Here is a 19,851-nt window from a genome sequence, read left to right as displayed (position 1 = left end):
AAAATGATTTTAAAGACTTGCCTGCTAGGGATTGCTGAATTGCATGAAAGGCATATCGTTCATGTCGGTAATCTGCCTTAGCGCATTCACAGACTTGAAAACTCAGCAGGAACGAAAGTGGAGCAAACCGTTCCTCACGGGCCTCGTGCAACTCAGAATAATAGGATACAACAAGATCCATTCCAGCTTGGATTTCCTATAGGCAAGGATCCGCGGCTTGTCGAAATGGGTAGGTCAGCTCGAGGGATTGCTTCGTACGCAGAGACAAGATTGGTTCATCTTTCTCGCCTCAGGGGGATATCCAAATAGTCATGTGACACGGCCAATCGTTGCGATATGTGAACCAGTGGTGTAAGATCACGTGGTCAGCAGTCTCATCTCGCGATGCGGAATTCACCCAATTTGAAGAGAGAAACCGCCAGATCGCTTACAGCAGCGATGAACCCCTTTAGAGCTCCATCTCGACTAGATGGAGCTTGGCACAAGGTCGGCCTTGCCTCGGCGTTTCCAGACCTCGAAATCGACTATGATGGCCGTCGTATCACAGCGAAGTGCAAAGCTTTCCGAATCCCGAACTCCAATGCAAACGGGCCTCAAGAGGCTGAGTGTCCGGTCGAAGCGGATATTGACCTACCAGGCGACTTGAAAGATCAGGTCCTTGTGTTTAAGTATAAAGGAAAATTCCATGCAATTGATCACGTGAGTGAGATGAAGATGGATAGGCAGAATCACGCTGACTCTGCCAGCAATGCCCTCACTCGTCGTTCCCACTGTCGCAGGGCAGCCTTTTTGACATTGAAGACTTTGGCGTCGTGCTCAGCGCCGGTATCACATGTCCCAAGCACGGCTGGTCCTTTGACCTCTTCTCTGGGCAGTCGGACCGTGGCAACTACAAGCTCAAGGTTTGGGAGGTGCAGCTGCGTGACCTTCACACATCGACCGATGGGCCTTCTGAGGTGAGCGACAAGGAGGTTTGGGTGCGGCGGAAGCAACGGATCGGCTAGATGAGCGATTCAGTCCCGAGCAGGATCGACCTGAGCATTGCATATCTCCCATTAGTCTTCCTCCTGCAATCGACTCGGCATTAACAGCAATGCCATGCATCTATGCAGGAATGGACTGTTGCGCTTGCTATTTGTGCTTGCACTTCAATGCGTCCTGTCGTGAAGAGCACGAGTACATGGACGCCATTCGTCCGCAGCCCATTGCCATACATTTACAGTCTGTGGCAGGCCCGCGCAAACGCATGTCATTCCGCATCACACCGTGCATGCCACTCAGCTATTATTCTGTGGCCGTAGAATAGGTCCTAGCCGCTGCGCCTGCCCACTCACAGGAATTGGAGCGGATAGACATGATGAGAAATGAGAATATCCAAGCACCAACTTATCTCAAGTGCTCATATAGCGATAGGTATTAGAGATCAGGGACAAAGAAGAACAAAAGGGAAAAACATGTCAGCGTAGAGGGGGGAATAGGTTTTCAAATTCACCAATATCCATTGGCAGCCTGGGTGACAGGACCGGCCTGGTAAAATTCCGAGAAGCAATACAATCTCCCTTGATTGAATTTTAGCAGATCAATTCGACAAAACACTGAAGAATTTTCGAAGCCTTCAATAAACCCAGCAGGCAGATGAGTTGTCGGTCCAGCGCCACCTGATTCGCTCACATCATCACTGATTTGTAGCTCAGCATTTTGCAGGATGTCGTGCCCAGACCATCCATTTACACTGGCATTTTCACGACCTTCTGTCATGATACCCGGAGACGCGAGGAGAATAGGGAATAGCAGGGTTTGAAGTTATGTCTATAAATGACTCCGGCTGGCACGAGTAGCAACACTAATAAGGAACTTCGCTGGGGTGGCTGCTCTACATCTCTGTGTCAGACCTCTGCGCTTTTGGCCCTTGCATCGACCACGTCAACACACCATTCAGGAGAGTTATCGAATCCTTGATCTGATTCTCTCCGTAGAACTGCCAATGTCACCGAATAAAGGCTTTGAGCTCAGCTAAGAACTCCTTAATGGGATTCAAGTCTGGAGAGTATGGAGGCACACCAGCTTCACAGCAGCCTCTGAACACATTTGCTCTGTGCTCTCAGAGTGACGAAAGGATGCATTATCCATGATTTAAGACAGACTTTGGCTCGGGCCATTTCCCAGAGTGCTGGAAAAGCTGCTCAATGAAATCCTCAAAAACGGACACGTCTTTCGAGCCTCGGAACACCCAAGACAAACCAATGCCATCTTGGTCGTATACAGGTAGTCGGTGATATTGTTGATCACGACGAAATTTGGACACTTGTACTGGTTCAGTACCTAGTGGGGACCAGCCCGTTCTTCTGAAGCCTATCCTTTGTCGCATCCAGACTCGTTGACATAGACCAGGTGGTCTGACCGGAAATCAGAGATAAAGGGAAAGTATTCATCACGCATGTGCTTCTAATTATAGCACAGCCAGTGCAAGTGTTGGCTAAGATGACAAGGCTGGAAATACCAGACACAACTATTCTCCCACAATTTGTCGATAATCATATCCAGCCAGAAACAGTACGAACCTATCATTTAGGGGAGCACTGGATAAGCACCACCTTCATCCCTACTTACTCAGATAATGAGTTACTCCTAGGATGCGGAACTTGCTTTTCACCAGGTAGGACCATCTCACTTTCTGAGCATCTTTGAGAAGTTGGGTGCGTGCCATTCTGGGCCTGATGAAGAACCATGAGGCATATTTGAGAGCTAGATAGTATTCCATCCATTGCTGGAAAACTGCAATTGAAGCCAGAATCCGATTACGTTAGGCGGGCCTATGGACAAGCATGCAATGTGCGATTTGGAAGGTGAAGAGGTTGCAGACCGTGAAGGTTCCTAAATTGTGTCATACATCAGTTATAATACTGAACGGAATATATGCAGTTGTTATCATGATAATTGATAGTTCATGCCATAACCCTGTATGGGCTTCCTACTCATGGATAATGGAGTTTTTGGGTATATCAGCCCACGCAGGCACAACGTCAGAACTTCATGGAGTTCGCTGTATAAGTGCCATCTCCTCATCTAAAAGTATGTGAATCAACTTAGTCTTCAGTTGGCAGGACAAAAAGATAATTATACCTTAAAAGCTATTCATTTTTTGTCCTTCATTTGTAGTCTAGCTCTGAATGGTACCTTGAGAGGTATCGGTGACTTATTCTTGTGGAGTAACTGTTAATGGAACTGACTGACTTGATAATCATTAAAGTTATATTATAAGGCGGTTGTAGAAATAATTAACGCTGATAATAAGTTGAATTGCGGCGCAGCTGAATGATAACAGGCGTGATGTCATTAAGTTGCTACTAAACCTGTAGGATGCAATCCAACCTTCAGTGAAATTGTTCATGAGGTTTTCCATATTTTATACCCACCTAAAGCAGCTTTCCAGTGGCACGCAAGTGATAACACTAATATCATGATTTTAAGCGTGTAGTTTCTTGGTATATGTGTTGGTTTTATGAGCTAGGATGTTAGGTTTTGTGATGTTATTCAATCTGATATCATAAGAACATTCCTGAAAATTGTAACCAAGGGCTAGGAGGCCCTGATTCCATGGTAAGCTAACTTGTCGTAATGTCAAAGATCTGCAAACAGCTAAACCCGATAAATTAACTTTATATGTAGTAGTCATTAAGAACACCGGTATTTCCCCAATAGCATACCACCAGAGGCCATACAAAAGTTTTTAACCATCGGAAATCGAGCGAGACACAGAGAAAACCCGGAAAAGGGGATTTTTAACAAAACTTGCAAAGTCTAAACCTGGGATTTCTGGGTCGACCGGAGACATCCACTGAATGCCCGAGAACCCAGCCTTTCTGGCATAGTTCTCATGGACTGCAAGGTCCCTGATGTAATGATTGAAAGACATGGGCGTCGGAGCATGCAAAGTTGTCCGCACTCTTACACCCCCTTGCACCCTGTTGAGCAACTCCGAACTCTGCCCAAACCGAGGGGTCTTCTCTCTGGGTGATTGCCCTGCCGGAAGCTGATTTAGGTCAGGGACGATGCCAACACAGCGCCCTCCAGGCTTGACGCTTTCGAAGATATTGTGCCACATTGACAGTAATTCGGCTTCGTTAGATGCATAGTTGAGGATCCATGCAGCTAGGACCAGGTCGAACTGTCCTAGATGAAGTGGCTTGCTTGCGTCTGCAACATGGAACTCTGACACACCACTGACCAGGGCCTGGCGGCGGGCGCTTTCTACCATTGCCTCGGAGATGTCGACTGCAACCACTTTGTTTGCCCCTGCTTCAATAAATTTGCGGGAATAGAGGCCCGTCCCACAGCCAAGGTCTAGAATATTCTGGCCTCGAACATTGCCAACGTGAGTCAAAATAGTAGCTTGTTGGAGGATCGCGGTGTGGAGATGGAAACTGCCGTCGTACTTGTCCCCAATTTTGTCGTACTCAGTACCTGTCATGTTGTTGATGAACACAGGGCGAAGCATAAACAAATTTGAATTGTTCTTTGAAACAGATGGCTGCTGCTACTGCTGGCCCTATATATCATAGCTACCCCTACGAAAGCGGCCGCGGCGTGATGGGGAAACCATGGACGCACATGAATAGTTTACGTACAGAAATGCAGGTGATGAAACCGGAAATCGCAAGTGCCACCTTGAAAGGTCGTTGTTGTGAGCTGTTCTGAAGCAGTTCCTTTACTTGCCTTCTTAATTCTCTCACTACAGTGTTGTACGCCCATGACCAACTACCATATTACTGTTTAGCCTGAGACATCCTTAGGTTTCAGTCTTCCTCCAGCAACACTCCCACAAATCATATAATGTACAGAAGCTTAAACCTTTCCTTCTTCCTTTGAAAGTCTGTTCCAATCCAAGTGGTGCATAGCGGTGTGAATCTTGTTCTAGACATCCTCAGCTAAAACATTAATAATGATATCATTGTCTTTTAAGTTTCTCATGGGAGCACCGTCCGCATGCGGTGCTTTTTTATACTAGGGATTGGCCAGTCTATCAATAAGCACAGCATGCGGTAGAAGTTGAGCCTTAAAGCTTAGTAGCTGACTTACGTTGTGGTGACATAATGTGTGAAGCTCAGTTATCTACCTTAGTGTTGTAATAGAATGACTTTATGCATGGTGGATTCAGCTGCTTTTACTAGCTAATGAACTGCTTCATTTGATGGGCTTTTAGAGTTATGACAAATAAGTTATTTGATAAGCCGCATCTACTTTGCTACCCCAGCAGTAGTATAGGGAGCCTTTGCTGTTCATTTCCCATCTCTATCTGAAGGCCCATGAATAGTTGAGGGGAGTGCGACTGAATAGTAACTTGAGCTATAAAGCCCTTACCTACATTACTAGCACCCGTACTAAAAATAATAAGGTTGCTCTTTTAGGAGAGAAAGGCTCTTTACGAATCTATCGCGTTTAATATGTGGCTCAAGTACGGCTGAGCGGACGGGAAGCCGTGATTTTCCACACCCTGTGGCGCATGTGCTTGATGTTCAAGCATAGCAGATGACATTCGGAAAGGTTTGTCCTGGATCACCATACTCTTGTGTGCACAGTGAGTAGTGAGAGAATCTCCCCCGGTGCAGATGCTTACATGCTACCGCCCGACTAGAGGTGCCACGGTATCCTCTAGAATCAATATCTGGCTCCTCTGAAGAACCTATTATTGCAGGCCTGTAGAGCTTAGTACTATAGGAAGGTGTAGGCTTGTGCTTGATGGATGAGTTGTAGTGAACAGTTAACACTCTCAATCATCTTTCCGCAGTGATGGGGGAAAGGGACTTCGACTGTATGAACCGGGGTCAACATACTAGTGGATGCTAGTTTTCTAGCGGCATGCATGCGACCCAGTACGAGCCTTATTACAAGTTCCCAATTCTCCACTTCCATATATAGGGTGGCATTAATATCAACTATGGCTCAGGTATCGGCCACCGCGGCCACCGCGGCCCGCAGGGGCCCATACCAGCATCATATGCACAGAATGAGGCAGTGCCCCCAGTTCAGAGGCAGTGTCAGAGAGATCTCGGTTACATTGTCAACCAAAGAAGTCGCTGCACCATGCTTGGCGGCCAAAATATAACTACTCGCTCATCATGAGTCATCATGACTCGAAATTATTTATCAACCAGTCCAATCCGTCCCTGAAGCAACATAAAAAGCCCCCTCTCGTATGCTCAGATCCAAACCCACGCACACGAGATCCACAGAAACCCAATGGCGCAAGACTCCAACCATGCAATCGTCTTTGGGGCAGCCGGATTACTGGGCTGGTCCGCAGTGAATCAACTTCTCTCTGGCTACCCCACTTCCCGCTCATTTTCCGGAGTCACAGCCGTGCTCAATCGTTCTGTGCCAGAAGCTGACCTACACTGGCCGTCTTCGGGTCCAGATAGACCGCAGCTACAGATTGTCTCGGGAATTGATCTCCTCCGAGGAACGGGAGATGACCTGGCAAAGCAATTAAAGGAGAAAGTCAACGGCGTGGAGCAGATAACCCATGTATTTTACTTTGGTATCTGCCACGCGATATGTGTTTATTGTTTGCCTGTCCCTGACCATCGCCAGTGTTCGCCTCCCTCAATGAGGATCCCATCAAAGAGTGCACACAAAACTGCGGCATGATGCAGAGACTCGCAGACGCCCTCAACATGGTAGCACCGAACCTACAAACCTTTGTCTATTCCGGCGGTACTAGAGTAAGCACATCTGCACCATGTTCAGTTCCTGACCTTGATAACACTTTTCAAGGGCTACGGTATCTATATACCAGGCGGCATATTCCAACCGCCCCTTGTGGAATCTATGGCCGACAACCTCCCAGACGACTACGCCAGGACAGTTGCATACCCGTGGTTTCGAAAAATCCTCACAGAGTCCAGCAAAGGACGCAGTTGGACTTGGACCGAGGTTTGTCCTGACGCCGTCGTTGGCTTTACGCCGAATGGCTCTGCCTTTTCTCTGACTCTCCACTGGGCGCAATATCTTTCTCTATACGCTTACAACCATGGAATTAGACCGAATGATACAGCCAGACCAAAGAGGGATGAGGTGGAAGTACCCTTCCCTGGAAATGAAGCAGGATATCGATCTCTCTTGACGCCGGTCTCTGAGAAGATTCTGGGTCGAATTGCCATCCATGCAGCTCTCAGCCCCGATAAGTGCGGTCAGAAAATCATCAACATGGTGGATAATGACCGTCCCGTGAGCTTTGCCGAATTATGGCCTGCCATCGCCAACTGGTTCGGGCTCAAGGGAGTAGGACCCTTGGAAGCTGGTGACGCTTTGAAGCCGGGAGAATATGTAACCAAGTTCCGTCATCTGTTCACGGAGAATGGGCGACCGAAAGGAGTGACGTGTGGTGTAGGTGCTGGTAGTGCCCAGTTGGACTCTTTAGGATGGTGGTTGTCTTTCGATCGTCATTTGAGCTCGGAGAGGTTGCGGGGGGTAGGGTTTACTGAGCAAAGAGATCCAGTTGAGGGCTGGTTGGACGCATTTGAGAGATTCAGAAAAGCAGGGATTATCCTTTGAGAAAGGGAAAGTACAGTACTATGATTCTCACCCCCGGCTTTTTACTGTCTCAACTCAGCGGCCTTCTGGTCAGCTACCAAGTTCAATCAGCTCGAGGAAAATATGTGCGAACACTTTAATCAGATCGGGAATATCAATGCTCTGGACTCTAGCTTTTGCATGAGTGACGTAAGCTGGAAGATTCCATGCAAACCACGCATTTTGACTTGCATATCTGGCGACTATCACATGTTCTCAGAGATGATTGGATCTTTAAATGCTGACAGCCCTGCCCCAACACGAAGCTGTTTACCCCTCCATTTCTTCAAACCTCAACAATCCACTTGAGATATATGTGACTCCGCATTAACCTTGCCAGGTGAAACTATATTGAGTGCTCTGAGTTTATCAGAATTATGATATGTACGACCTGCAAAAATGACCCTCACATACGATGACTACACGGTCGCATGGATCTGTGCGTTGCCGCTAGAAATGGCTGCTGCAAAAATGATGCTTGACGAGTCCCATCCTCTACTGGTCCAACCGAAAACCGACCATAACGCTTACACACTTGGGAGTATTAGCGGTCACAATGTGGTGATAGCATGTCTGCCGTCCGGCGTATATGGGACGATATCTGCTTCCACTGTGGTGTCCCACTTGGTTTCTACCTACACAAACATCCGCTTTGGACTGATGGTCGGCATTGGGGGTGGAGTTCCCAGCAACAATGCTGACATTCGCCTTGGCGATGTAGTGGTAAGTAAGCCAACGGCAACCTCAGCGGGTGTTATCCAATATGACTATGGCAAAATGTTGCATGATGGACAATTCCAGCCTACTGGGTCACTCAATAAACCGCCGCCGATGTTGTTGAAGGCTATGGCTCAAATGGAAAGCGACTATATGACAGGGAAGAGACTGGTTAGCAGGACCATGATCGATGCACTGCAGAAAAATGAGGAGATGAGAGAACAGTTTTCACGGCCTCAGAATGATTGGCTATTTCAACCAACATACAACCACAAAGAGATTAGATCCAACTGTTCAGAATGTGATCAGTCTCAGCTAGTGAACCGCCCTCCCCGAATATCTAATGACCCTTACATTCACTATGGCTTGATTGCTTCTGGAGATCAAGTGATGAAAGATGCAAGCACTCGGGATTTAATTGCCCAAAATCTGGATATTCTCTGTTTTGAAATGGAGGCTGCTGGACTCATGGATGAGCTCCCTTCACTAGCTATTCGAGGGATCTGTGACTACTGTGATTCCCATAAACAAAAGCAGTGGCAGGGATATGCTGCCCTTGCTGCTGCTGCTTACGCCAAGGCTCTCCTGTTAAAGGTTCCGATTTACCATCGCAAGCAGGAACCACCCAAATCAATAGAACCAGTTTGGGCAGTCCCTTTTGGGAAGAACCCACGATTTATAGGTCGTGAATCTGAAATTACAGAAATTGAGGGTCTTATAATGCAATCGCATGGACCATCCAAAATTGCAATCTGCGGCCTTGGAGGTGTTGGAAAGACGCAAATTGCCCTTGAATTAGCTTACCGCATGCGCGAGCAAGAGTCCAGTTACTCAATTTTCTGGATCCCATGTACAAGCTATGAGAGTGTTGAACAGGCCTACATGACCATCGCACATAAAGTAGGGATCCACAGTGTGAAGCCAGCAGAGGCGAAAGACCGAATAAAGGTTTATCTCAGTCAGGAGAGAGCAGGAAAGTGGCTCMTTATCTTTGATAATGCAGACGATATGGATATGTGGATACAAAGCAGCACCGGTGCCCCAGTACTAACAGATTTACTCCCTCAAAGTGAGCAAGGGCGCATCCTATTCACTACTCGAAATCGAAAGCTTGCTGTGAAATTAGCATCTTCTCATGTGATAAACATTTCCGAGCCAGATACAGAGGCGGCTTTGAAGCTTCTAGGAAAGTTACTAATCAGAAAACAACTCCTTAATGATCGTGATGCAGCCATTGATCTTCTTCATCAGCTGGCACTCCTTCCACTGGCAATTGCCCAGGCAGCAGCATTCATTAATGAAAATAATATTAGGCTCTCTGAATACACTGCACTTCTACAGGAGCAGGAGCCAGATGTGATTGGGCTGCTGAGTGAACACTTTGGGGATGAAGGGCGATATAAAGACAACCAGAATCCAGTGGCTACCACCTGGTTAATCTCCTTTCACCAGATTCAGCGATTGAATCAAACTGCTGCTAATTATCTATCGTTCATGGCCTGTATAAACGCTCAGGATATCCCACAGTCTTTGCTTCCCCCTGCCATGTCTAAAAAGGAGGCAATTGACGCCATTGGCCTCCTCAAGGCATTCTCCTTCATCAGTGAGCAGGCTGGAAACCATTTTCTGAGTCTCCATCGACTGGTCCGCCTTTCAACTCGGAACTGGTTGAGAAAGAATCGACTATTTGGCCAGCAGGTATTGAACACAGCGGACCGATTAAGCGAGATCTTCCCCAGTGATGACTATACTAATCGGAAGCTATGGCGGGAATATCTACCACATGCCCTTTCATTAATTAAAGAAGGTGACTTTCAGAAAAGGCAGGAAAAATACATCGATTTGGTTCAGAAAATTGGGCAGTGCCTGTATAGTGATGGCAGATACACTGAAGCGGCTGTTGTCTTTAAGGACGCCCTGAGAGTGCAAAAAAAGAAGTGTGGTGATATGGATCCTTCAACACTTACCAGCATGGCCTGGCTAGCATCCACATACCGAAACCAAGGGCGATGGAAGGAAGCAGAGGGACTTGGAGTGCTGGTAATGAATACCCGCAAACAAGTGCTTGGCCAAGAGCACCCCTCCACCCTAGACAGCATGGCCAACCTGGCAGCAACATACCGGAACCAAGGACGATGGAAGGAAGCAGAAGCACTAGTAGTGCAGGTGATGAAGATGCGGAAGCGGTTGCTAGGCCCAGATCACCCTTCCAGCCTGAACAGCATGGCCAACCTGGCAGCAATATACCGAAGCCAACGGCGATTGCAGGAAGCGGAAACGCTGGTAGAGCGGGTAATGAATACCCGCAAACAAGTGCTTGGCCAAGAGCACCCCTCCACYCTAGAYAGCATGGCCAACCTGGCAGCAATATACCGGAACCAAGGACGATGGAAGGAAGCGGAAGCACTGACAGAGCAAGTGATGAAGAGGCGCAAGCAGTTGCTGGGCCCACAGCATCCTTCCACTTTGAACAGCATGGCCAACCTTGCCAATACCTGGAAATCCCTAGGAAGGATTAAAAAGGCCATAGCGTTGATGGAAGATTGTGTTGTACTCCGCAATAAAGTATTGGGGCTTGGCCATCCAGATGCCCTATCCTCCTCACGCACACTGGGTAAATGGAAAAGAGAATTGGAGCAATCACAGGCACCTAGTCGAAGGATCAGATAATGAAGACATTGACTTGGCTCGGAGACCCAAGGTTCAACTACGAGCTGTTTAACGGCAATAACTTTAATATACGCTATTGGAACTGGAATTACCGCGGCTGCTGGCACCAGACTTGCCCTCCAATTGTTCCTCGTTAAAGGATTTAGATTGTACTCATTCCAATTACGAGACCCTAAGGAGCCCCATATCAGTACTTGCAAAACATCCTGTCCTTCTAGTTTCCAGACGAGTTTAGCCTGTGCCACGAACTTATGACTTCGATGTTGATTAAGGCGGATCCTGAGTTGTCAACGCCAAATAATACAGAKATCAACTCCAGGCATTTTATAGTAGTATTGGTCTCTCAAAATGCACCTACTCCTGGAAGAAAACACACATTAAGCAAGGATTTTTTTCAAAATCAAGATAATCTCCATGCACTGAATACATTAACCAATATCAGTCAGTCGATCAGGGACGCCCCATGCGCCACTGGCTAGCGGAATGGGACATCTAGCACTGGGTTGATCTCTGCGAGCAGATCCACTAGTGCCGACACCGTGTACTGGTCAGATCCCTGGTTGGGTTCAATCAGCATGCATAACGCGCCTTAGTTGGCAGAGCGGATTTCCGCCTGCTTCCGGTAGCCGCGGTTAGCCATTGCTGCCTGCGCCGCTGACCAAGTGTCAAGGTATAAGATATTGCAAAGGGGCCGCAAGGCTAGCACCAACCCTATAATCTCTGCCACTGGCACGGCGTATCTGCGATCCATGCCCAGGCCTGTAGCAGATGACGTGAAGACCCGGGCTTCTCTGGGGGCTCCGTGAGATTTTGGCTGCTGGATCCAGTGTTAGAATGTGGATGAGGAGTCAGTGCTCGTTCTACCGGGTGGCGTGGGCCGGCTACGAAGCAGGCCGATGTGGGACATTCCCGTCGCAGCGGACTTTTTCGAGGCTTTTGCCATTCCAAGCAGCGGGGGGACGCTGACAGTGAAGCTCATTTCGGTCCCGGTTATACAATTGATGTGATGACAGAGTTGCTTGAGGGAATTTGTGGGAGTTGAAAGACAAATTCTGACGGGGTAGGAAATTAGAATCGGATTTAAAGGTAGATTCAAACCTGCCTGAAGTAATGGAGATGTTATCCTTCAATGCTGTTACATAAAGCGCTTGTTTGCTCAATGACCGTCAGGACTAGCTATGATAAGGAACCGCCTTCCGAAGTAGGTGACTTAAGAGGCTTGTCACATTTTCCATCCAAAGCTGCTCTCTTTGGACATGGTTCTTTGCAAGCATCAAGCTCGCAAACCCACTTCCTCTTCAGGGTCACACAGATTCAACGAGGTTTTTCGATAAAATGGGCGTCAAAAGTGGTCACCTAAGCAGAAAGACAGAACCCAGGAGCAACCAGTGTAAAGCAGAACCTCAGTAGTCCACACTAAGGTTGTAGATCGCCTAAATAGAATCAGGAGTACTCAGTCTAAGCATCTTCTATATCAAACTATTTGGCGCATAGTTAGCACCATTCAATAAAAGATCACATTGCTCATTAATATGCTCTCTTACCATTCACATGTAGCTGCTAGTACAGTGCAGCATTAAGGGACTTCCTTCTACACTATACAATGTGTTTCAACCAGCTTTGTAAATCAATACTGCAAGAAGTTTAGCTACCAGAACAGTATAGAATGTCTAAACATATCTAGACATTTCTTTAGAGCATACTGGACATCTCCCATCAATTGGTGATTCAGACTCGAAATCGCAGCGGTTCGATGCCAACTGGTTTTGAACTCGCCCGAACTCGGACCAAATGCAACTCTAATAATTTTAATAGTAGCGTTAGAGGCATCTAGTAAGCCTTTAAGATATATATGTGGAAGCTGGGCATGATTGGCCATAGGGGTCAATCATAGGAGGTCTTTTGCCTCAGTGGTTGACCTTTTGCAGCCCAGCGCAAGGTTCTCAGAAGTAGTAATTGATATCTTAAGATATATGAAAAAGATACTTAACCCCTATACTACTAATAGGCAGAGCTAAGAAGCCTTATACTATTCCTTGTACTTAAGTATATTTATACTGCAGGGTATAAGACCTATTATTAATTAGTAAATCTAACTTAAATCAAAATTATATAATATACCTTCTTATAAATAATTCCTAATCTTACTTTAGGTATCATTAGTTTAGCTTAGAATATAAGTTTTGTCCTTCTAAATAATAGTAATAATTTAATCTAGTTTAGAAAGATAGAGGTATAATTAGTCTCTACTTTCTCTAGAAAGACTATAGTTTAAAATGCTTTCCCTTCCAGGTACACTCAACATCCTGCCATGTGCTTTTCATAAAATATCCCCATATATTGACTCCTGCGTAAATGTTTCATTGCGGAAGCGACGGCCAGTCCGTATTCGCTCAAATTTGATCTTATAGGAGCTAAAGGTCATGAATAATTGACTATTTGGAAGATTCTGGTCAGAGATATTGCTCCTGGCAATGCCCAATATTTGCAAACTACCGAAAATCCAGCAGCTTTCAAGTACAGATCCTAATAAGAAAAGATAGAATTTTGCTTATCGGGCAATCCCAGTGTCGCCCGTACGTCATCGCTATGGCTCGTGTGGGCCGTGGGGACATATCGTGTCAACCCTAGCGACCCGCGCTGCAGATTCGGGACCATTCCGTCAATTACATCGAGGGTGAGGTTATCGATATTCATCGTATCCTCAGTCCGAATAATCTGCCGTGCCTGGATCGTAGACAAAATTTGCCGTTCATCTGCAGACAAATTGGCATCCAGCTGCTTGCGTGCGTCTTCTGGACCGAGCGGCAGATCGTTGATGGCCGCCAGCTTGTGCATCACTGCATCCTGCTCCTTGGGACTGGCAGTTCCGAATGCCTGGACGCAGAATTCAATAGTTTGCGCAATCTCTACTTGTGTGAGAGACTTGTCCACGTCTACCGTTCCCTGGATGACTGTGGAAATCAGCCTCCCCTGGTACTACGATTCGTAAAATAAGAACGAAGGATATCCACTTACTAGGCCGGAAGAGACCAAATGCACGGGAGAAACTTTCTTCATCCCAGTCGGTCAGGACAGGCTTCTCCTGGTCTGAGATCTGCTTGAGAGCGCTCATCACCACCAGTAAGAATCGGGTGTATCCCTCTGCAACCTTTTTCGAGTGCCATTCTGCGGCCGCTGGCTCAGCACATTCCCCTCTCTGGGCGGCACGGATTGTCAACGCAGCCGACAGTCCGCTTGCGAGAGCAAGGTGCACACCAGATGAGAAGAAGGGATCGATAAAGCAGCCCGCGTCTCCAACAATACGCAGATAGGGACTGGCGTAGCTCGATGCGCTGTAGGACCAGTCCGAAGCGGACTTGACATGGGACACCAGTTCCGCGTCGTTTAGCAGCTGTTGGATACCTGGGGTGTTTTTCACAACGTTTAGATAGAAATCTTGAGTCGTCAATCCGTTCTCACGCTTTTTCATGGTGGCCTTATCTTGGTTCATTACAACCCCGATGGATGTTGTTCCATTGTGTAGGGGGATCAACCACACCCAACCGCTTCCATCTAGCAGTCACGTCAGTTGCATTTAGATCACGTATTAACAAGGGCACATACCCTCAATTGCCTCGAAGTATGGGTCTCCCTCTCGAGGGGTCCCGACTCCATACGAGCCAGCCCCTTTCCAATATCCCCAGCTGGCGACATTCTTGAGACCCTCGTTATAACGCCGGTTCTTCATATACTTAGTGCTAACCAGGCCCGCTCGTCCGGTGGCATCAACCAAATACTCAAATTTGACGGTGCCTGAGGTGCCCGTTCCTTTGGACGCCCAGCTCGCACATACTGGCCTCCCGAGCGCCGAGTCTTTAGCCGCACCAGGGAGGGGCTCAAAATCGATCCCATTCACTTTGACGCCGTCGAAGACCTTTGCACCACTTTCACCGGCATGCTTAAACATAATATGATCGGCTTCGGAACGCACAACGTTCCATGCATGGCTTCCTGGGCCTCCGGCAGCAATGAAGTCGGTATCTAGACGATTAACCAGGGCGTGCGGGTAGAGTTTCTATATCAGTGTACTCACACGCTTCCGGCTTCGAGTTGAGCTTGAAAGCGGCGCCGTTCTTTCCACTTGTCAGTATGTGAGCGGGGTAGATGTGTGAAAGAGCAACAAACCTTTTGAACAAACCCGTGTCTATCGAACTCCGAATCGAGATCGATGAACCGGAGAAAGTGGCGGATAGACGGAAGCATGCTCTCACCAATGTGATATCTAGAACTTGATTTAGCTCTCACAACTAACGGTGCAGTTTGCCGTAGGGCATATCCTACCGAGGAAATACATCTGCCTCGAGCAGGATTGTGTCGACGCCCTCCCGGGCCAACGCTGCGGCGGCATATGACCCAGCAGGGCCGCCTCCAACTACCAGCACTGTGCAACGGTCCGGAATCAACATTTTGTTTTTGCCTTGGAGTCAGTTGTAGTGAGAGAGAGATGACGGATGGAAGTCATCTGGCTGATATATACTGTGAGCCCATTAGGACAGTCTCGGGAACCGATGAAACCACCGGGGCCCGATGCGTCTTGCATCGTCAATCCCGTCCCAAAACGCATTCTGTACATTTTTAATTAGACGATCTCATTTTCGCCTACTATTTATGGTTCATAGTATAGTTTAGGTTCCTTGCATACACTCAGGAGCGAAGCTACATCTCCACCCGATCTCGAATAAAGACCTCAACATTAGGATTTGGCATGATGCGAACCCCTTCCACCACATTGGGTGGCCTCTTGTACTCCGTGTCTGAGTTTTGGTCCTTTGCGAATCGAAAGTCATAGCGCAAGAGCAAAGCTGCCATAAGCACTTTGATCTGATTGCTCGCAAAGTGACGCCCCGGACATGCATGGGTGCCGTATCCCCAGTTCAGCTCCGACGGGCTAGAAGGCGAAAATGAGAGGCAAGTTCCAATAATGAAAAATGTACAGACAACGTACCTGGTGGATGAGAATTGAAACTTCTGCTCGTTGTCACCGATGTCGCGCAGTTTCTCAAATCGATACCCATCAAAGACCAAGGGATCATCCCAGAGCATCTCGTCTGTGTTGGTCAACATAGCTGGTGCGGAGACCGAGGTGCCTGCCGGAACAGTGCTCCCATCAGGCAGTCGAAAAGACGAAAGAGCGAATCGACTCACGCTGACTGACCGGGTTTTGAAAAGAATTAGAGCACAAGTCAATTCTCTATTTTCATCACAAAGCAGACTCACCGAGACCAATTGGATTCAATCGTTGCGACTCTTTGAGGAAGCTGTCGCATTTGCGTAGTTTAGCAAGCGCGGCCGGGGTCCATCGTCCGCCGCAGCATTCTGACACTGTTTGGATCTCCTCGCGCAAGGGCTCAATATATTCTGGATGTACCAGGAGATCATAGAAGAAATGAATGAGCTGTAAATGTTCAGTATCATGAATACAAATTCCGCGAAATAAGACAGGCTGATCTACCTGGAACGCAAGGTTATACGTAGCCGCCTGTACAGCCTCTAGCTGTAGCTGAGTGTGCAGGACCACGTCGTCCTTTTGATTAGGATAGTGATCAATAATCCACTGCATCAGATCGCCATGCTCAACTTCTTGTTCTAGGCGCGACGCCAAAATAGGCTTCACCAACGTCGTTGCTCGTTGGAACTGCCGACTCATCTCTCGCCTTTCGGGAAGGATAAGTCCGCGAAGGGGTCGCAGGCTCCAGTGAGTGTTGGACATCTTAGCGGCGACCGTGACAGTGGAGATTGTGTAACTAAGCGTGAGGTCTATCTGAGAGTCGGGTTAGTTTGCGGAGCATGTCAACGCCGTCAGTCATGTACTAACCCACGCCTGGTCCCTAGAAAGAGGCGGGCTGATGAAAGAGCGGCTGATATGCAGAGACACAAGTTTAACCAGCGTCGGAAACAATGAGAACGATTTCCAATCTGTCCATTCGTTAGCATTGTTGAGTGCGACCATTTTGTGATAGAGATATACGAGGTATCTGGCCCAGTTGCGACGAGACGGCCCACTCGGCTTCCGCTTGAAGCAGCGCCACGCTCTTTACAGCGTTTTTAGTTAAAAAGGTGCGCACAAACTCGGCCAAGTGGTGGCTCTTAGGCATTCTCGTGTATCTACCCATCAGACGTTCGTAAACCTCACGGCCCAAGCTCAAGGTATGTTCCGGCGCGTAGGCAATGGTGGAGAGGTCTTTGAGCGGCACGATCACCGTTGGGATGTCGCGGGTTGGGATCTGAAAGCAAGACTTGGGATACTTTTGACATCAGTTTTGACACACAGAAATTTTACGAGAGAGTATACCMGTTGTGCGCCTTCTTTCAAAGCAGCCATAAAATCAGGCTCATTTGGACTGCCAACGATGGGAATGGGATGCTGTCGCCGACAGAGGAGACGAACGACCAGAGAAATAGCAGCTAGAGTAGCCATATACGGCCAATATAGCGTTTTGATGCGCTCCCCAAATGCCTCCATGGTGTAATAATGCAGTTACTGTCCGTGATCGCAAGAATAGCGAGAGGTAGACCATTTGATAAATCATCGAGTTCGGCGCCTCGGAGACCGAGATCTACTCGATATTGCTAAGGATCTAAGTAGAAAACGTATAAGTAACCCTCGGAATCTCGGGTTGTATGGTATTCTTATCCACAGGTGGTCATTTGCAGTTTGCTCCATAATGCTGTTTCCCGTCGAAACACTGACAGTTGTCTACGTGGTAAGGTCAAAAGCCTCCCTAAGTCTTGCCAAGTTACTGATGGACGCGTCAGTTGGGTGTTTTTGCCCTCTTCAAGACTTTCTACAATCTCTATTTGCATCCATTACGATCCTATCCTGGTCCCTGGTTAGCACGGGCCTCCCGCTGGCACTATTCGTACTATCTCAAGAGAGGTATTCTCCCGCAAAAGACCAAACAATGGCATGATCGCTATGGGCCTTGTGTGCGAATCGCCCCAGATGAGCTGTCGTACAATACGGCGGAGGCGTGGGAAGATATATGCGGTAGGAGATGTATCGATTACTGGAGAATCCAGATTAATGAGTGATCAGGGCATCGGACTGGGGAGCGAACAGAAAGCTTTGAGAAAGATCTGACATTTTTTCCGCCGGCTCCGAACGGAGTAGACTCCATTGTAAGTGTGCTTTTGGATAATAGGTGGCATTTAACTGACCGTTTATAGATTGTCGCTAGAGACGATGGTCAGTCGTCCCTGGCTAAAAAAAAAAAAAAAAAGAAAAAAAAAAGAAAAGCTGACGATATAGCAGCACATCGCCGCTTTCGACGACTGCTCTCCCATCCAATGTCCGATAAGGCGCTCAATAGCCAGCAGGAGATTATTGGGGGCTACGTGGACCAGCTCATACACGAACTGCGCCGTCGTTGTGACGAGCCCGGGGTTGTCGACATGGTCCGCTGGTTCAATTTCACTTCATTTGATATTCTCGGCGACCTGGCGTTTGGCGAGTCATTCGGCTGTCTGGGCAGCGGGGTCATGCATCCGTGGATAGAGTTGATATTTACCTCGATCAAGTCCGTCATGGACATGCAAATCATCAGACGCGTTCCTGGGCTTTTCACCTTGATCCTCACCGTGGCGGGACTACGGCAGAACCAGGACTTACAGGACCAATTCATGTTCTGTCAGAAGAAAGCGCGCGAGCGATGTTCAAAGGAAACCTCTCGTCCCGACTTTAGTTGGTCAACCCATCAGCTTTGAGCAAAGCCTGAGGCTAATTGTGGGTTAGTGACTTATATTCTCCGTGCCACAGAGGAAAAAGGCATGACACAGGAGGAGATTGAGGCCAACGCACAGATCCTTATTATGGCAGGCAGTGAGACCACCGCGTCTGCTCTGTCCGGTACGCTCATGGTAATCGCTCGCGAGTAATAGCACATGCTAAGACAGAGTATTTAGGGACCCTGTATTGCCTCCTAAAAAACCCCAGTGCGTTGCAGAAGCTCCGAGCCGAGATCCATGCCGCATTCCAACATGAATCGCACATCAGCATGCGTGCCCTACAGGGTCTAGAGTACATGAACGCCGTGCTACAGGAGTCGATGCGCGTGTACCCCCCAGTTCCCTGTACATTTCCGCGTACAACACCCCGCGGTGGCGCCATGGTCTGCGGTGGCTTCGTCCCTGCGGGTTATATCGTCGGCGTCAATCAATTGGCAGCCATGACATCGGCGCAAAATTTCGCACGTCCACTTCAGTTTGCGCCGGAGCGTTGGCTGGGCGATGAGCAGTACCAGCACGATATACGCAAGGCGCACCAGCCGTTCTCCTACGGTCCCCGAAACTGTCTCGGGAAGAAGTTAGTTTTCCTTTCCTTCTTTCTCTTGGGCTTTGATGCGTAGATGGACGGGATGCTAATGTGTGCGTGCGTAGCCTGGCGTATGCCGAGATGCGCCTAGTTCTGACACGGCTTCTGTGGAACTTTGACTTGGAGCTGATGCCAGAGTCAAAAGACTGGCATTCTCGGCAGAAGATATGGATGATGTGGGATAAGGGCCCACTGAATGTGCGTATCCGGCCGTTGCAGCCATAAGATGTTGTGATTTCTAGGTTAGAATGCGCTAGGAATGTAGTCTCTATATGCCGGCCTCCGCGATTGCAAAGGAAAAATAAAGTTCATCCATCACTACATATAGCTGGCCAATTTCCTACACCGCAGACGATAGCTTCCTCACCCGCTCATCCAGCTGGGTACAGGGATTCGGTTCGAGGGCGATGGCCTCGMGCAGATTCTCCAGCACCCGCTGACACCTAGAGTTGCATAACCGAACCGCTAAAATCGAATCCAACCCTCACCGAACTCGCAGCGGTGAGGGTTCGGTTCCTAGCCTAGGGAATCGCTTCGGT

The 19,851-nt window shown here is 48.1% G+C and overlaps 7 protein-coding genes and 1 non-coding gene across 8 annotated transcripts; 4 read left to right on the top strand and 4 right to left on the bottom strand.

Annotated features, from left to right (window-relative positions):
- Positions 1–438: 438 nt before the first annotated feature.
- On the top strand, positions 439–1,004 carry Asppvi_007123 (Rieske (2Fe-2S) protein; the record flags this gene model as incomplete). The annotated part of the gene is made up of 2 exons (XM_043303016.1): positions 439–699; positions 747–1,004. 2 exons carry the CDS (start codon positions 439–441, stop codon positions 1,002–1,004), a joined length of 519 nt encoding a protein of 172 aa, XP_043158951.1.
- Positions 1,005–3,730: 2,726 nt separating this feature from the next.
- On the bottom strand, positions 3,731–4,471 carry Asppvi_007122 (class I SAM-dependent methyltransferase; the record flags this gene model as incomplete). Its single annotated transcript, XM_043303015.1, has 1 exon — positions 3,731–4,471. The coding sequence occupies one exon, from the start codon at positions 4,469–4,471 to the stop codon at positions 3,731–3,733; it is 741 nt and encodes a 246-aa protein (XP_043158950.1).
- Positions 4,472–6,240: 1,769 nt separating this feature from the next.
- On the top strand, positions 6,241–7,554 carry Asppvi_007121 (uncharacterized protein; the record flags this gene model as incomplete). The annotated part of the gene is made up of 3 exons (XM_043303014.1): positions 6,241–6,538; positions 6,592–6,722; positions 6,775–7,554. The coding sequence occupies 3 exons, from the start codon at positions 6,241–6,243 to the stop codon at positions 7,552–7,554; spliced, it is 1,209 nt and encodes a 402-aa protein (XP_043158949.1).
- Positions 7,555–7,971: 417 nt separating this feature from the next.
- Positions 7,972–10,959, top strand: Asppvi_007120 (uncharacterized protein; the record flags this gene model as incomplete). The annotated part of the gene is made up of 1 exon (XM_043303013.1): positions 7,972–10,959. One exon carries the CDS (start codon positions 7,972–7,974, stop codon positions 10,957–10,959), a length of 2,988 nt encoding a protein of 995 aa, XP_043158948.1.
- A 65-nt stretch (positions 10,960–11,024) lies between these two features.
- On the bottom strand, positions 11,025–11,216 carry Asppvi_r0018 (the record flags this gene model as incomplete). The annotated part of the gene is made up of 1 exon (XR_006253306.1): positions 11,025–11,216. It is a non-coding gene; the product is annotated as an 18S ribosomal RNA (ribosomal RNA).
- Positions 11,217–13,485: 2,269 nt separating this feature from the next.
- On the bottom strand, positions 13,486–15,407 carry Asppvi_007119 (NAD(P)/FAD-dependent oxidoreductase; the record flags this gene model as incomplete). The annotated part of the gene is made up of 6 exons (XM_043303012.1): positions 13,486–13,913; positions 13,978–14,514; positions 14,566–14,982; positions 15,035–15,074; positions 15,127–15,223; positions 15,283–15,407. The coding sequence occupies 6 exons, from the start codon at positions 15,405–15,407 to the stop codon at positions 13,486–13,488; spliced, it is 1,644 nt and encodes a 547-aa protein (XP_043158947.1).
- A 250-nt stretch (positions 15,408–15,657) lies between these two features.
- Asppvi_007118 (cytochrome P450) lies at positions 15,658–17,464 on the bottom strand (the record flags this gene model as incomplete). The annotated part of the gene is made up of 7 exons (XM_043303011.1): positions 15,658–15,889; positions 15,947–16,151; positions 16,219–16,396; positions 16,454–16,762; positions 16,817–16,917; positions 16,970–17,246; positions 17,294–17,464. 7 exons carry the CDS (start codon positions 17,462–17,464, stop codon positions 15,658–15,660), a joined length of 1,473 nt encoding a protein of 490 aa, XP_043158946.1.
- A 202-nt stretch (positions 17,465–17,666) lies between these two features.
- Asppvi_007117 (cytochrome P450) lies at positions 17,667–19,537 on the top strand (the record flags this gene model as incomplete). Its single annotated transcript, XM_043303010.1, has 8 exons — positions 17,667–17,705; positions 17,758–17,989; positions 18,038–18,120; positions 18,169–18,187; positions 18,254–18,682; positions 18,734–18,847; positions 18,904–19,303; positions 19,378–19,537. 8 exons carry the CDS (start codon positions 17,667–17,669, stop codon positions 19,535–19,537), a joined length of 1,476 nt encoding a protein of 491 aa, XP_043158945.1.
- Between the last annotated feature and the right edge of the window lie 314 nt (positions 19,538–19,851).

The sequence above is a fragment of the Aspergillus pseudoviridinutans genome (assembly GCF_018340605.1).
Source record: "Aspergillus pseudoviridinutans IFM 55266 DNA, scaffold_5, whole genome shotgun sequence".
Lineage (NCBI taxonomy): Eukaryota > Fungi > Ascomycota > Eurotiomycetes > Eurotiales > Aspergillaceae > Aspergillus > Aspergillus pseudoviridinutans.
This window is presented reverse-complemented; position numbering and strand designations above follow the sequence as displayed.